The sequence below is a fragment of the Cupressus sempervirens genome, chromosome 4 (genome assembly GCF_028749045.1).
Source record: "Cupressus sempervirens isolate cs-2001-9-10 chromosome 4, ASM2874904v1, whole genome shotgun sequence".
Lineage (NCBI taxonomy): Eukaryota > Viridiplantae > Streptophyta > Pinopsida > Cupressales > Cupressaceae > Cupressus > Cupressus sempervirens.
The window spans coordinates 310340235-310358270 of record NC_143121.1 but is presented as its reverse complement, the minus strand read 5'-3'; the positions used below and the strand labels follow the sequence as shown (position 1 = coordinate 310358270).

Below are 18036 nucleotides of genomic sequence, written 5' to 3'. Positions count from 1 at the left end.
AGCAGGATAAAATTACAAATTTTGGACTTACACAAATTTTGAAAATTTGAAATAATTGTATAAGCTTGAGCATTTTCAAAATGAAATTTTTTGATTTAGTTGTTTTGGAAAATCTTTAATTTTTTTGGTGAAAAAGAAATTTTGATAGTGAAATTGAAATTGGAGTTTGAATTTCGACTGCTAGGACAAGGATTTGTTTAGTTAAAAATTTGAAATTGTATTGCAAAATTGAAATTGGATTAAATTGCAAAATCTTATTAATTTGGTTGAAATTTAGCCTAGAGGATTTTAGAAATGTTAAGGGAAATTGGTAATTTGGAATTGAAGATCAATTTTGGCTTGCTAGGTTTGATTTTAATGATATTTTAATTGCCAAAACATTGTTAAATGAAAATTTTGGCATCTCCTAGGCTTACCTTGTTTCTATTTTGCAATTTTTGATCAAAATTGGCAATCAAATGGGCCAATTTCACTATAAGGCCAAGTAATTTTAATGTTGCATATAAATCTGGGCCATTAATTAAGGGACTAACTTAATTTTGTTTTCCCTCCAGGTAGGTCAGCCCACTTAGAAAGTCAAAAAGTTTGGTATAAGAGGGGCTTCCCCCCTCTTATTTACTCATTCCTTCTCTCCTACTTGGATGTGCGATTTTCTTCAAGTTGGGGCGAATTTCCAGCTAGGGCAATTTTGTGAAGTCTACTTTTTCCATTGATTGGCAGTGATTTTTATTTCCTCCTTGGTTGGGCGATTTCTACGCTAGGGCGATTTGGAGGAGCAATTCCGATTTTATTCAAATTGGGCGATTTATGCCCTGGGTCGAATTTGCGGTGAAAGGGCCTAATTTTTGCGAGATTGGTAGTGTTTTTGGGGTTGTTTTCTCCATCCTTGGCAACAATTTCTCCTTCCAGCTTTGGCGATTTTATTTGGTGAAGAGGCAATGTGATTTAAGGCCTAAATTTTGGCAATTTTGGACGAATTTGGAGAACCGAAATTCTGATTCAGAGCAGATTTTTCTGCCCTAGGGCAGCGATTTCCTTCAAATTGGGCGATTTTGGCAAGGAGGTCAAAATTCAGTGGGATGGGCAGATTTTCGCAAGGTTGGTGAATTTTGATTTTAGCTAGGGCATTATATTTTGTTGGAGGATTGAAATTTTTGAGATTAGATCCGAACTTGAAGAGGGCTCGGTTATTGGTAAAGGCAGATTTAAGGTAAAATTCCCATTCATTTTTAGAGGTGAAGATCGGTTTTAAAGGCTGTTTCTATTCCTTGTTCTTGCTTGGTTCATTTCCCTTATCTTCTTCTTGCACTACTCATCGACCACTTCATCTGAAGTTGGGAGATATAAGTGTAGATTTCATGATAGGACACTTGGAGAGGTAGAAATAAGCTAGACCATCCTAGGATTGAAGTTTGGAGATTGATAAGTGTAGTGCATCCTAAGGTGTAACGAAGAGACAGAAAAAAGTTGTAGTCCCACCCCTAGGATTGAAGTTTGGAGATTGATAAGTGTAGAGATAGGATTTGGAGAGGCAGAAATAAGTTAGATTCCATCGATAGAAAGAAGGTTGAAGATCGATAAGTGTAGCCCATATCATTTAGAACGAAGGGGTAGAAATAAGTGTTTAGAATGGTAGATGTTAGTACAAGCAAGAACCCAAAGGGAACGAATACCAAAAAAGACAAGGAGGACATGATGCCTAAGACCACCTTATCGAAAGTGAGGCGAATAAGTGATACTAATATCGGTATAGTGAACATGGTATAGTGGAAGGATAAATTGAAGGAACGACAATCCCCCATGGCAAAGATCTACAAAAGTGGAATTGTACACGTGACGACTTTCCCTCTTACCTTGCTTTGTTCGGAATTGGTAATGGAGTGTGCATCCCGGTGTGATATTGTTACCAAGTCCATCCTTTTTGATGAAGGGAAGAGAGTGTTGGCTAACATCAACGTACAAGTGGTCGAAGAAGTATTCAGTATTCCCCAGCATAGAGGCATGACTGTAATGTTCCTTCCATGTTGGTAACCTGATGATCAGTCACAGGTACTCAATGACGACAAGAAGACCTATAGGCAGGCCATACAATGGAGATAATGTGTGTTTGTATAGGTCCGAAGGAAGTACACAGAGAAAGCTATAAGGGCCGTACGACAAGGAGTGTGCACTTCGTACGGTAGAAATGTGAGCATCGTACAGTGGAGGATATGGAGGGGAGGAGTACAGTGAATGCAAGGCACTGTACAGTGTAGGGTGGAGGGAAGGGGTACGAACATTGAGGCCGTACGGTGAAATGGAGGTCAAGTTGATGGCCGTACGGGGTGTCCTAATGGCTGTAAGGTGGGGATAATGCAAGTCGTACACTTAGAAATTGCAGACCTTATGAAGGGTGAGGAGGAGGTTGGTAAGTGAGATGTCAGAGGTGTGGAGAGGTGGAGGTATGGACGGAGACAAGAGGTTGTACGGACGATGGAAAGAGGAACGGAGATGCTGTGATGCCAAAGAGTGGCAAATCCAACATAGAACCAACTCACAGATACTGCTGGCTTGAAGTAAGCAAAACATAGAGAAAAAAAAAAAAAAAAAAAAATAAAAAAAAAAATATATATATATATATATATATATATCAAATAATAAATAGCTTGCAACAAGAAAGAAGCTCCGACTTGCCAGATCCAAGCGAAGAGTTATAGGCGATGGAATAGTGTGAGGGTGAACCCCACTGAAACTGGAAATAGCCAAGTAGGGAAAATCTTTCACTTTCGAAATGGCGAATTATAGAGAATCCCAACAGGAATTCGTAGTACACAGAAATAATCCAAATAAAATGCATACCTAAAGACTACCTACAAGCCGTGCTTAAATACTCGTCGGGGAAAACTATCCGAGGGTGTACAAAGATAGCCGACGGTGACACAAACTACGAAAACAAAATAAAAATGGGTCCGAGATATATTAAATCAATCGGCCCATTACAATAGTTTGATACATAATTTATTTTATAATGGGAACATTACAATGATAGTGGTAACGATGGATCAAACAACCAAGTTCTTTTAAGGTAGCCAGGAGGCCTACTTCATTCATCTAAAGAAGAATTGGTTACACAAAGGCAAGAAGGGAGTTACCAAGTTGTCAAAGCTCACCAGGTCAGATTTCAAACTGGAGTATGACGACCTTATTGTGCTTTTCAGTCGAATCATGGGCGTGGCTCAAGGTATGCAATTCAAGAACTAGATGTATTATTTTATTAATGAAATTGAAAATGGAAAGAGAAAATTTGATTGGGCTAGAATCATAAGTGAAAACTTAGAGTTGCAACTTAGGACAGTGCAAAATCAAAAGCAATTCTACATGGGATCCTATCTTTTCTATCTGATTGCGAGACTATAAAAATCCTTGACTTAATACCTTAGGAGTGATTGGCAATGGACTGGGGCAATGTTTGGTGCATGAGTGCTATCCACAGCTTCATTTGCACAACACCAAAGATTATAAGATGTTTTATGATGCCTTTGCCATGAAGACGGTAAGGATATTACAAGGGAGACTTGGTAGAAGGCTCTCAACGGAAGCGGAAGTAAAAGTCAAGAAGTATGGGAGTTGGTTCATCCAATTTCCGCAATTCACATTTATTAGAGTGGCAAGAAGTACAATTTGTCCCAAGAGACTTCCAAGGTACCCATCTGACAAGATAGTTTTGATGGAGTTGGCTAGGCAACTTGAGCATTATGACAAAATGATGAAACTTAAAGATGAGATAGGGATTACCTTCTCATTTGGAATAGGCAATGATACTTGCCCCAATCTTGTTGCCTTTGCAGTTGCGGAGAAAGATTTAGAGCGATATCATCTAGGATGGTATAGAGTAAGACAAGGATTCGATCCTAATGGTCTTATCAAGGCATCTCACGAAACCACGTTCAAACATATTACTACTATAGAAGATTTTTGGGCCAATGCATAGGATGAATTTCATGTGAGGAAGCTAGCTTTCTCAAGATTGTTAGTGGGCATGATGAGGGCAACACTTGGAGAGGCCCTTGATATTCTCGATTAGCTAGATGATGAAAATGTGCTAAGAGAAGATTATGATAAAGTGGATGGAACAAAATTGGGTCTAGTGGATTGGGATGATCATCGGGATCCTTCCTTAGAGGCAGTTACGAGGACAGTTGATCTACACACTGAGTCATGGTACAATGAGAAGTTAAGGCAATTACATTGTCAGAAGGTATGCCTTACTTATGAGAGGATAAAACCAGAGAAACAGGGTCCAATAGAGTTAGTCAGACAGAAAGGTGAAGGCAGTAGCTAGCAACCAAGAGTAGTTAAGGGCAAGAAGAGAAATTTGGAGGTTGAGAAAAGTAAAGAACATTAGGAGCCAGCAAAGAGACAAAATGCAGCACATCAGGAACCTCATCTTGGTAGAGGTGAGCTCTGATTTGGAATCAAGTGGTTACAGTGATAGTACCAAGTACTCTCCTGTCTCAGAGAACCAACATGGAGATGATGTGACAATCACTAGTAAAGAAGAGGATAGGCCAATTGATATTGAGGAAATAAGCCAGGTGCCTGAGGACATTGGTGATGCTTTGCTAGTCGAACTTAATCCAAATTTGGGGAGATGCATTGCACCGCTATGGTTAAGGCAAATGCTTATGCCAAGAGGCGAGGTGGTGACTGTCTAAACAGTTGAAGAGAGCCAAGTTGGTAGATGAAGGAGGAATGAGTATGGTGAAGTCTTGGTTTGTTGCCTTGACCATCAGATTGAGGATACTTGAAGAGATACCGAATGAGATTGCACAACATAGCCCAGGCATCGACGTTTCCATTTCAACCATGTTGGGTGATGTTGGGGCTGCACCTTATTTTGAAGATATCAGAGAGGAGAATGTCAATGAGACAAAATTTGGATCAAGATTGGATGAGTTGGGGAAGGTTGCCATGAAGAAGAAACATTTGGGCACCTTTGCCTCCTTTAGTGCCTTTATCGGATATGCGAAAGTGTATAAGAAGGATCATGAGAAGACACTTCAAGCGGCAAGCAACATGATGAATTCAGCTGAGCTCAGGATGAAGCACAAGCCTTGCCCTCCCATGAAGGAAGTTAACGACATGCTAGCCAAGTTCATTGCTTTGGCTAAAAAGATGAAAGAAAAGGGTAGAATTATATTAGAAGATCATTTGATGTAAGCCCAAGTGGCAAATTCTCCTTCTTTTTGGGTAGGATAGGTGTCTGATTTTGATTGGCTACCATTTTGGTGCCTTCTCATTGGTTGCCACTTTTCCTTTTTTTCATTGGTCCATTGATAAGGTGGCGTCTTCTCATTGGCCGATGGGGTGGCAACCCTAATTAGAGTTTCTGGGATTCGATCTGGATCGTTGATTTTGCCTCTTAATCTCTATCGTTGGTTGTATTTTTGGCCTTTATATAAGGACATTTGCTCTCATTTGTAAAGGGTTGAAGAAAATTGTTGCTTAAGATAATACCAAAATTGCTTCTCTTATCATTGTTGTGACTTGCATGGTGAGTAAGAACACTTTGTGTTATTGCATGGTTTTTACTTCCAATAGTTAAAGTTAGATTTCATTGAAGTTATTAAAGTAGATTTCATTTCAAGAAAGTTGTTAAGTAAGAGTAAGAGTAAATGGATAGTTGCATGGTGATATCAATGGATGTTTGATAGGGATCTATAAACTAGGCCACTAGCATCCTAGCGACTTGTTAGGAAGCCTTGTGTGGTAATGTAGTCTTTTTCCCTTGAATCATTGCATCTATGGAGGTAGAGCTGCTAGTAAGCTTTAATCAAATTTGATCCCCGTCCATTTGCTAATCTTTCCATTCATAGGAGTAAGGCAGTGAGTAGTGTAGTAGTCGGAGTTTAATCGAGAAGAAAGTTAGGAAGGCATAAGTCATTTGAACATGCACCCTCCATCATCACCATCAACATTATTTGGTGCTCATATACTTTATAAAGCCAGACATCATCACCATGACAACGAGAGTATACTAATCCTTGAATGAACAATGTAAGGCCACCTACATGATTAACCAGCAAATCACATTAATATAACTAAGTTAGTATCCATAGGTGTAAGGAACATTGGAATTTTTCTCATGTCTTCATGAGTATTTACTTTTCAAGAGAGGGTTGAGTGTTTGATATTCCGTACCGAGTATTCAATTCCTATATGTTATGTAGTGGTACAAAATTGACATCAACAACCATCACATGTCATAGGTCATATTTAGATCATTTTTCGCAGTTGGAGTTTCTAAAGGTAATTGAAATACTTCAGTTCTTAACTTTTGAATTTTGTATTTCACATTCATAATTATGAATTTAGTTTTAAAACTTGCACATCTTTGTGTTTCAAATTTTTTTTTTTGTTGTTGAATAGGTTGCTAAGACTTGATTTGCATCCAACACAATTGTGTTGAGGAGACTTGTGAAGGTGCGAGAGTCACTTGCTAGTATGGTTATTAGTCAAAGCTAGTCACTATGGAGGCAATCTAGTATTCAAAGGGCTACAAATGTAAAACGAATGACCTTGGATGACGCTAGGTGGGAATGAGTGGAATATCTTCTTTAGTTTCACTGAGCCTATCATGAGTATGATACATTATAGTAATATGGATCATCCATGTTTGGGAGAAGTATATGATGGAATTGACTCAATGCTTGAGAAAATGAAACATGTCATCAATGAAAAGGAGCAAGATCCCGAAGAAACTTTCTTCAAAGAGGTACAGACAATTTGTGTTGAGTGGTGGATTAAAATGACCACCCCACTTCATCTTCTTGCATTTGCATTTACTCCCAAATTTTATAGTGATGAAATTCTTTCTATACCATCAAGGGTACCACCATACAGAGATGCAAAAGTTAGTGAAGGGTGAAGGAAAGCACTTACAAAACTCTTCCTCGATTGTGAAATGGAGAATATAGTTAAAAGTGAGTTTGAAAATTTTGTAGCTTCCACTGGTCAAAGTGTTTTCGCTCTTTGTGACAAGTCTGTGAAGGATGCTCATGCTTGGTGGTATCTTAATGGTCATACATCACCACACCTCCAAACTCTTGCAATCAAACTTTTATCACATTTAAGTTTTTCCATTTCTATTGCACTCTCTAAATTTATATTGTTTAGTATTTGTAAAAAATGACAAAAATTATTAACTTTAAAATTTGAGTGACATTTTTTATGCCCCTCACTTTGTTTCAATGGGTTGCTAGTTCCTCCTCATCTGAACAAAACTGGAGTACACACCTTTCTTCATTGAGTGATGTATCCTCTTAAAATGGACACACTTGTCTTTTAAGACCTTTTAGCATTCGTCTCATAGTGACTTCATGGACCATGGACGGATTTGTGCTCGGTGCTCCCTTTCCTCTATTTTTTCCCACCTTCTTCTCGAATCTTTCTGCATCCCTCCTGAGCTTTCTATGGCTGACCTTCTCCCTCCTCTAGGAACAGGTCGACCCAAGTCGACCTCTTCGCTAGGGATTGTGGGCTTCGGAGTCCGAAAATACTTGGGGTTTTAATTTTCTAGGTTGACCTATTCCTAGAGATTGTGGGCTTCAGAGTCCGAAAAGACTTGGGGTTTTAATTTGCTAACTCTTGCTCTTTAGTCAGCTTGTATTGTTTTCCTGCCCGAAAACTAGTATATAAGGAGACTTGGAGGCTTCATTTTGAACATAAGATACTTTCTTGAGATCATACTTATATTCAAGCTACAGTTATTTAGGGCATTCAAGCATTTCAAGCATTCAAGCAAGGGAGATTTCATCAAGCATTGAAGGATTCTTTGTGAGCGTTTCCTCTTCAAGCTCTAGCATATTGTTGGCCATTAAGGGAGGAGATCTACATTGAGGCATTCATCATATTCTTCATTGATGCACACTTACATCCATGGTTCCATGATGTGGTTATGGTAGATCCATTGCAACTTGTGGAGATATCCTACATTTACATACTGATTTCAACATCTACAACACACAACAAGGCAAAATCCTTACAATGGTTTATACAAGCAAGGTGAATATTTACATTTATCTTTTTTCAATCATTTACATTTACATTTCTCAATTTAAGGTTGATTCCACAATCCAGGGCTTGACCAAGGCAAGCCCTCATCCACCAAATGACAAAAACCTTTACTTTTTGTGTGCAGGAGAAAATAATGAAATTGCGACTATAGATCCGAAAATAACTTTCCCAAAGCTTTCTGGAGAACTTGGGTTGGCTTCATTGCAGGGCCCCAAGAATACCGTCACCTCACAAGAATTGTCCTGGAACAGTTACAAGCAGGTTGATTTGTTGTCTACTACTTGTCTAGAAAACCAATTTCTGGGTTTTTATGGATTTCTTATTCTGTTCGGAGATTCAGTTAGATTCATAGTTACAAATCCAAATCCATGCTTTTCAGAGCTAAAATACAATTTTCTTTACACATTTTAAGGTGAGTCTTTCTTATCTTATTTCCCTTTATAATTTTAGCCTAGATATGTATCTTAATTGGGCTTATTGTATACATTTAGCATATAGATCTACATTTCTTAATCAATTAGTTCAATTTTGCATTCACATTATCACACATGGGCCAAAGAGTGTATTTCCTTATATTGTATACCTTTTCACAATTCAAATTTAGCATTGGCATACCTTTCCTTGGGCCTTTGGTAATCTATTTTGGGTTATAAAGAAGAATCATATTTGGGATTATCTCTTCCCCTTCACACATAACTTTTGAATGCTTTAGTGGCTAAAAGTGAAGGTCTACATCCTATTAAAGTGCTTCCATTTTTCCCCTAAACAAGTGAAATGTAATCAATTGATTGCAAGTAAGACAGAAGAACTAGTTTATGTGCATTCCAACTTGCGCCTTCTTTCTCATAGTTAGAATGAGTACAAGGAAGGGGTCATAAAGTTTTGGGATGTAGATCCAAAGTGAACTGATTTGGATTTTTCAGCTGCCACACAATCTTTACTAGATGTGTAGTCGGATAGCCACCGTCCTAGTGCAAGTAGCAGTGGGGTTGCATGTGATTCTAATCTACTTACATAATCTAATGTCACTCATGATGTTGATGTTGATGATCTTATATGACACCTATATCATTGATGCGTAATTAGTAATTACTAAGTGTGTTATTTTAATGTTGAACTAATGAACAATGAATTCAATAATCTATCATAAAATTCATGTTTTGACAAATTGATAGCAAATTGGTATTATTGTATTTTAAATTTTTAATATTAATGGCAGTTCTGAGTTTGTTTAGCATGTATGATGTGTGGTATTCCAAAATTTAATCTTGTTTTTACTTTTAAGCCTGCAAATATTTATGTAGTTATAATTTTTAATAGTTTTCTTTACGGGCGTACCCAAACTGCCCCCAAAATATTGTCGTACCAGCCTATAGTACCAACGTACCTGTACCCTTGCCAGCAACTTAGATAATATCTATGTTGCCTTTTTCAAATTAGAGTGACTGGGCCAACTTTAAAGTATTATTATTAGATTATTTTGCTAATTAAATTATTGTGAAAAGAGAACATGACACATTATTAAAAAAGTGATGGGTAGATTTTTCCATGTAAACTGATTTAACAAACTGAAAAAGTATATAGCTGGGAGGAAATATGTTTCATTTGAAAACCTCACTGTATTTTGGTGAAAATGGCCAAATACATCTTACATGACCATTAAGGTTTAACATTCGTTTGCACAAGTGAAATCCAAAAACTTCAGCTTGAACAAATTGAATAATAGTGAAATAATACATCTAATGTTATAGCCAATTTGATTTCCAAGATTGAGACTAAAATTTAATTGCTTTAGAGAATACTGAATGCTATTTTAAGCTCAGGGAAAATGTTCAAGTATAAATTTGACACTATTTGATACAGAATCCTTGAATCTACATTCCATAAATCTTCTATTTAATCTTTTACTTCGAGAAGAGACAGGGATTACATACTAATAAACATCCAAGAAGAAGGCACTGCTGGTTGGGGTTTGTGTTTAGATAAATGATTGTGTCTTGTTGATGATTTCTTTTGTGCAGAGAAGCTATATGTGTCTCATACAAGCTTTGTTGATGCATAATTGAGTGATAACAATGAATACCTACTTTGGAGTTTCATCAGGGATTGATTAATACATACTGTTCTTGTGAAAAAATTGTTTATGAATGCAGTTACATATATGACTGGAATCAACTACATGTCTGCTCTGTTTCTGGAATTTTCATATGTAAGTGAGAATATGGCAGTGATCAGTATGCAATTGTCCGTGCATATATTTCACTAACAGTTTTTGTAACTGAACTGAACTGCTCTTTAGTATCAGTTTCATAAGCAACTGAAGTTCTTATAGTTATTAATTCTATTTCAGTTTCTGCATGTCTATTATTTATACTTTTTATGTTACTGCCTTTTGTCCATGGAGTTGTAGTTATCAGATCCTAAACATTTCCTTCTTAGCATTTGATTCTGCACCTTTCTGTGGGTTTGCAATGCCTGTGGAAAATCTTTTTGATAATTAGCAACCACATAGACTAAAGAATTAATGTAACATTTTGCATATTTTTTCTTTCTGTGGTTCATTATAATTGTTTTGTGCCTCATAAATTTTGTTATGAACTTGTGATAATCTTGTGAGTGTACTTGAAAATTTGTCCATATATTGATGCTTAAAGCCATGGTTTCCCATATTACCCTGGTTATATTCCCTTATGTTCTAGAGTATTTGTCTTAGAGATACAAAGCTCAGTTTGTTATATGTTCTCATTCTTGTGGTTGTTAAATGAGAGACATACATTTCTGGAATCTTAGCTGTACCTAGTAAAGCTTATTTGGATTCAGTTTGTGTAGGCAGTTACCATTCATTACTCAGGAATTTTTTAATGATATTTTAACTATTAATATATGCTGGGTCTACCAGGGTTTTGGCTGTACAAAATGGCTTCAAGGAATGCTAGTTCTATATCTGTTTCAAGGTCACCACCCAAAGTAGATGGTGGAGACTGCAAGGTGTGTAGTGACTAATTAGCATGCTGAACAATTTCATAGACAAATTTTTGATAGAATATTTATTGTACTTTACTGATATCGACAGTGGACAGCTTTTTGGTATGTCTGTTTCCTCTGTATCTTTCTGTTCATACATTGGATTGGTTGTGACAGAAGTAATTGATGTGCATATCTGCATAGGCCATATTGCATATCATGCAATCACTATAGCAAAACAATTTTAATCTTTTGCAGAAAAGAGAGGAAGGAGAGCAAGCCAATTTCGGAATTATTTCCTCCACCATAGACCGGCTGAAGAAAGAAGTCCAAGCTAACCGATCTATGCATGTAAAAGTATGTAGAATCTGTTTATAAGAAATGATTCAAATGTGAACTTATTATATTTGCTATAGTTCATTGGTTTATAAGCCTTTAAACAAATTTGATGATATTAATTGATCATGCAATGCATTTTTTTAGTTCATTAATCAAGTTCTCAATTGGTTATGCAGGAAAAAATAGAAACCAATGCTACACATCTAAAAGCATGTACTGCTTACCTTCAATCACTTGCAGATACCAGGCAGGTATCAAATGCAACTGAGCAGGGTGCTACCAAGAACATGTTTACGTTGAGGATAGAAAGTGCTCACTGTAAATTAAGTGATTCTGATCTAATGTTAGGAGATAAGGATAATGTAAATTGTCAAGAAGAAGGTTCTAGTGCATCCTCAACAGTTATTTATGGCAGTAGCTCTGGGTGCAAGAGTATTGTTCGAGCAATTAAGATTCCATTTGTGGAAAGGATCCCCCCATATACTGCATGGATCTTTCTTGACAGGTATTAAGAAGAGATGATTTTGCTACACAACTAGAAATTTTCTTGTTTGTGGATTTCCACTGGTATGATTGAGTGTTATTAAAATTATTCTGTAATAAAGTTATTATAGATTACTAAGTTAGGATATAATGTTAAAATAAAATAAAATATTGATAATTGATTACTAATACTAATAGTATCAAAATGCAGTCTGGCTACAATACAGTGACCAAGTTGGTCACATACAAACAGCTCAAACCAGGCTGTTTACAGTTTCAAAACATCATTAGAGAGTTTAACAATACCAGTCTTTTGGATAACAATTTATAGTCAATGGTAGATTAGTTATATGCAAAACCAAAAAAGCAACTAGGACATAATTTCTAATCATCTTGTATGTCAGATTTATGTTCCTTGTCCTTAGCACCCTGGGCTTGCTTATATTCCTCTCCCACTTTTTCCTTGCCTTTGTTTTGGTCCTCTTTAGTTTTGGTTCTTTTGATCTGGAAGGAATCAAATGCCTCTAGTGGAGGAGAGATTCTCTCCCAATTTGGGTTGTCAAAGCTCTGCTGGGTCCATTCTAGGTCACAGACAACATCTCTCTTAAGTTGGTACTCATTCTCTTTCCAATATGCGTTCTTGTAATATCCCACTAGGATATCCTTTTCAATTTTTTCCTCAATTAAAATTTCATAATCATAAACCAGAATTCATGCAATAATGACCAGCAAATACCAGCAACATTAACCAATTAATAACCAGCAAATACTTAAAAAATTGTTATTGTATAATAAATCAACAATACAATAAATATCCAATCCTAAAAAAAGTGATAACAATCAAATTGGATAATTAGAAAAGAACCTGAAAAATAGCTGTGAACTCCATCACAAATTCACCGCAGCAGATGAATTGGGGTTACATTCAATTGACCCAAGAAGAACCTGAGGATTTGCGTCCTCGGATTCCTAAAATGAAGCTGAAGCTTCCTAATTTCTCCAAGAGAAATCTCAAACCAAATCAATATCCTAGCATCTCCAAATGAGACCATCTCTTCTCTTTTATTGTCCAATGCCATGTCTCTTCAACTTTCCCTATCCTATCTCCTTGTCTTCTTGCCATTTCATCTCTTATTAATGCCTCATTAATATTAAATGGACTCTTTAATTAATTTGCATTAAGCTCTCATAAGCCAAATTAAATATATTATGAATTTAACTTTGGAATTCCTAATGTCCCAAAAGGTGACATTACAAGTCCTCCCTCCTCGAGATTGCTTGTCCTCAAGGAATTGGTGCTAGGATCCCATATGAATCTGCAAGTAGCCCTATAGCCCAATCTGAAAATTACTGCTATACCCACCCGTTGCACTACTCTGATTAAAACAACTCCTAGCACAAGACTACATAGCAACTCGTCATAATCCTCAAGAGGTAAGGCACTCACCCTATCAACTCCCGAATCCCAAACTAGCCTTTGAAAAAATGCGCAACATCCTGCTGTGCTACTCTGATATAAGTAATGGGTCCAAAAGTGTGAAGTCACTCATCAATACACAGCTGAAGTAAAACATCAACGATACCAATACCAGGATCCTTCACTATTATACTATCACGACCATCCGATATGAGAATATAAATGTCTCAAGGAACTATTAATACTGGACAACTCTCCATCTATGAGTGATCTCCCATGGAAATGCATGCTAATCTCTATCATAACTATCCATCCGAAACTACTGATGAAGGAATCAAACTGTGAAATAGCTAAATCAATACCAAAGGTGCAAAGAGGCCATACCCTCTGTCATCCGTCTGAAATACACTTGGGTACATCGCTGTAATGGGTAAATAAATGACTAAAAATCCATCCCCTATGATCAAATTATAACTCCCATCAATTCTCAACCATGATGTATTCAGTTGGTGAAGAAAGGAATCTATCCAAATTCATGTGTAAGTCAGAAACTGAAACCATGTGTAAGTTGATCGGAGAATAAGAATCAATGTCAAATTTGAAAATTGGGTCACCACACCAATCCTGTGAACAAAACTCACCATTGGGAACTATAATTGGGTCCACATCCTCCAGTTGAGATCATCATCATCATGGAAATCAAAAAGATCGAGGTCTTCTGTACTCAGCTCAAAAAGTGGATTGTCAAATGTCTAGTCAGCATCCACCTCAAACGAGGAAGTGTCTACTAGCTGAAAATGATCCAAAGTTTCATTACTTGATCTCTTGGGGTAGTTATCCAAGTCGTACGTCTGCTGAATGCTATTAAGTTCCTTAATCACTTCCTGGAAAAACTCATGCCTTCTTTTATCCTTCTGTTCCCTAGATTGTTTGTTGACAACAATTTGATTTTCTAATTCGTGAAGAGCAACTCATGTATTGTTGAATGCCGTTTAGTAACATTAAGCTCCTTGTTGAGCTTAATAACCTCATCCTCTAATATCCTTAATGAACCAGCATAATTTTCAGCAACCTTTAAGATGCAATTCCTCTCTGCAAGCAAACACAAATAATCTAATTTCAAAGATTCTAAGGCTACTTTAACCCTTCGTAAATCAGCAAGAATAGAATCGCTTTCCATTCCCTTGTACCTCTCTTCTAGTTTTGCCTTCCTATAGATATCTTCAACGATCCTGTGAGTATCATCATAACACACCAAGGCTGCAACAATCATCTCTTTATTAACTTTCAACTGTTTTTTCAAAGAATCATTGTCACTTTGGCATGTATTTCCTAATTGGTCACCTCTAACATCGTCATCCTGAAATTCTATTTTTGACTGTTCCACTAAATCACTATTATGTATAAATGAGTTCTTGTCATAGAAAATACATGACTCATCAAGGATGTCACCAATGTCATCGTATGCTTCAAGCTCCATGTTTGATTGAGTTGTGTGCAATGACAAGGTGGCTGTCATGTTATCATTTTTGGGCAAATTCTCATCATCTGAAGTCTCCGACACACTCTTCCCTCCAATTAGACCATCCTCTTCAAGATGTTTCTCTATAATCAACTCCAAGTCACCAATGAAGAGAGATGCATAACCCATACTTGTGTTATTTTGTAGGGGCGAAGTTGTGAGATTTTTATCTTCCTTATTGTTGGTCTGAATTTCTTTGTTTTTCTTTACTTCATTATGATCCTCACAAATGTGATCAGAGGTTCAAGTTTCCTAGCACGTGAAACAAATCTGTTCTCTTCTCATTTGGTTTTTGCTCACTTTTGGAGATCCTGCAAGTTGTTTACCTGCTGATGTTAACTCTCGTTCAGTCATTATCTCCTTGAACATGTCAAACTTGTGTTTAATTAATTCCTCCACAAGCTTGTAAGCCATAGGTGAGATTATGTTCTCCCCTCTCCACATAGTCAACAAATCAGATTTTAATTGCTTGCATATGTCATTTTTCTCATCATGAATTAATGACATGATGGTTTTTATGCAAGCTCTCACATTGTTGTAATGATCTTTCCTAATTTCCCATAAGAAAATTTGAAACAATTGCCGAATCCACTTCTCACAACCAAGGTCCAACATAAGAATGAAGAATCTGGTGTTTCTCATTAGTTCTAATTCTTTTACCTTCTTTCCACAAGTAGGGTGCTTGTCATCATGTAACCCCTGTAGCCTGTCCACAATAAGCTGCAAGACTTTCCTCATTACATGATCATTATAGGGTGTTGTAGGTGTTGTTATCCATGTGATTTCAGTGAGACATGAAGCCACTGTGAGTCTTAACATTTTAATCCAGATGTTCCATAAATCTGTGTTGAACCAGAGCAAGCATTGAAGTTTGTGAAGCCCAATTGAGAAGTCTATAGTCTACCTGCTATACTTTGATCAAACATGTTTCCATCTGTTCCAATTTAGGGAGGTGGTCTTCCTGAGTCTTTATAGTTTCCAACAGTGTTCCGGTTATATAGAGCCAATTGCCAATTTATACTTTTTTCTGCAGGTCCCTGAGCTATTCACCATTAAATGTGTTGTTAAATTTCCTTGAAAAGAGTTCACTTTTCAGACTTTCCATTGTCTTCAGCTTGTTTAACCCAATTTGCAGCCAAAGTTTGCACTACTTTCCCAGTTCAGCTATATAGAAATTTTAGTAACAGTTTGCAACATAGTATATACCAATTTCTTTCTAAGTTTAAGGGTTAATGCTTGAAGGATGGTTTTAGGTGAGGGTAGACCTAAGCTTTTGATAATTTGAGGGATATCAGCAACAACAAATAGTTTGGCAGAAATACTCAGGATTGATTATTGTTGTGGAGGTATCATCCACTAATTTTGACAAGCAATGGTCTTGTTCTCTGCACTTTGAGGTTGAATTGCTTCAAACTAAAAGTCCTCCCAAATCTGATGTTCACTTCCACGGTTTGTAAGACACCACTGCTGTTGTGGGCACTGTAGTATCCCTATTTGATCTGTTACCTATACTGATCCACCTGCTGTTGAGGGATAAAATATTGAATTCTTTAGCATCTATAAAACCATTTCCAAATATTTTTCATTGAGTAGTCTTTTCCTGCCGGTAACCTAATATTGCACTACTGTAAGACAAAAATGCTTCTGGTAAAATCAAAAGATGACAGGCTTAAAAATACAACATAGACTCCATTTCTTTCCATGGAGACAGCTCCATTTTTTTTGCCCCGCACTCATGCGCTCAAATTTCTGTGATGGAGATTCACGAAAATCTTCAGCAGTTCTTCACATGACAAGTAACCAGCTTCAGGAAAACCCCTAGAATCTTTCATTGCTCCCTTGAGACCAAATAGACGATCACTGATCCTGCAATGCTTTCATGGCTTAAATCTAATTTTGGAAAAGACTGTAGAATCTACATGTGTAGTGTATAACTACAGAATAGTCGTAGCTAACCCATAACCGCCTATGGGTTTCCAACTGATATGCACGATATACCTCCAGGTCATACAATTTTGTCTTCTCAATGCAAACTTCTCCAACTTCTTCACAACCATTTCGTAGCGTTAAAGACAACACCTTTATGCTACTTAATTAGCTCTTACAAATAAAGGCTCATTTCAATAATTAGATTGTGCTCGGTTTGATTAATGATGTCAACTCTGCAACCTAAAGCTCTCACGATGACTTTATCAATTCACATCGTGGAATAGTCTAAAAACAATGAGATTCGGTACATACTCTGCACCTCACGGAAAAGACAAATGCTTCTTCGATTACAACTCCTTCGCACTACACCAGTGAGTAGTTAAATCCAAATCTTGCATATATTTAAACGGTTGTTCCCATATGTGAGCAAATCAACAATACTCATACCCATCGTTTTGTCCTGAGTTTGCATTAAGGGGCTGAATGATAGGGCGCCAAATTTATTTCCTTAATACCATAACAAGAATGACATCTATTTTGATGCGTTACTCAAGCTTCAATCCATGTGTTGACACCTCCAATCTTAATTATAAATTTAATTTACTTAATTGTTGGTTATTCCATAAAACTCCCATATATTATCATGTTGAAGGAAAACTTAATAGTCACCTAGAAATCGAAAGGTTGCACTTGCACGAGAAGAGAAATAATACATAGTCATAACTTCTGTGTTACCTTCAACTCCTTATTCTTCACGACACATCGTCCTTCAGACTCCATCCAAGCTTCCCTTCGAGCCCAAATGATTTGTAATTCCCAAGGCCAAAATGTCTACCAGAAACGATTCCAATTTCGAAAGTTCTGAGCAAACACCAAAATACTTAGACTTGCGTTTACAAGCCCACTTCACAACAAAATTGTGACTTAACACATTTTTACAATTGACTGATTTCAACTCTTTCTTGACACCGGTAGCACTCCCGATAGTAGAAAATTTGTGTCAACTTCTTAAATATTTAGGTTGTCAGTCTTGAAATGTCTAGACGGCTCCAGACTATCTACAACAACCTTTATTTTATTTATACATAAATTGATAGACTTCAAATGCCACTGTAGATCTTTTTCACCATCAGGAGTCACAGTCACATACGACCTCCGCATAGAGGTTCTTTCAGAAAAATATTATGGAGGTGAATATATATCACTTCCACCATTAGAGTTATGGCAATGATAATGACAAATCTTGTTACGAATGTCTAAGCAATGAAGTAGTGTCCTAGTTTCAATTTAACTATTCAAATTGAACTCTTCAAGCTCAACCCACACA

General features: G+C 36.8%; 1 protein-coding gene across 2 annotated transcripts in view; it reads left to right on the top strand.

Moving 5' to 3' along the window:
- Nucleotides 1-18036, top strand: part of LOC149561250 (histone-lysine N-methyltransferase CLF-like) — a 200328-nt gene that overhangs the window by 12950 nt on the left and 169342 nt on the right. For both annotated transcript variants that reach the window (XR_016363793.1, XM_089825035.1), the window contains exons 2-4: nucleotides 10955-11043; nucleotides 11278-11376; nucleotides 11535-11863. Coding sequence is in view for 1 of the 2 variants with exons in the window: in XM_089825035.1 (XP_089681161.1) it covers nucleotides 10972-11043; nucleotides 11278-11376; nucleotides 11535-11863 (500 nt within the window). In the remaining variant the exon portion in view is untranslated. The remainder of the gene's footprint in view (nucleotides 1-10954; nucleotides 11044-11277; nucleotides 11377-11534; nucleotides 11864-18036) is intronic.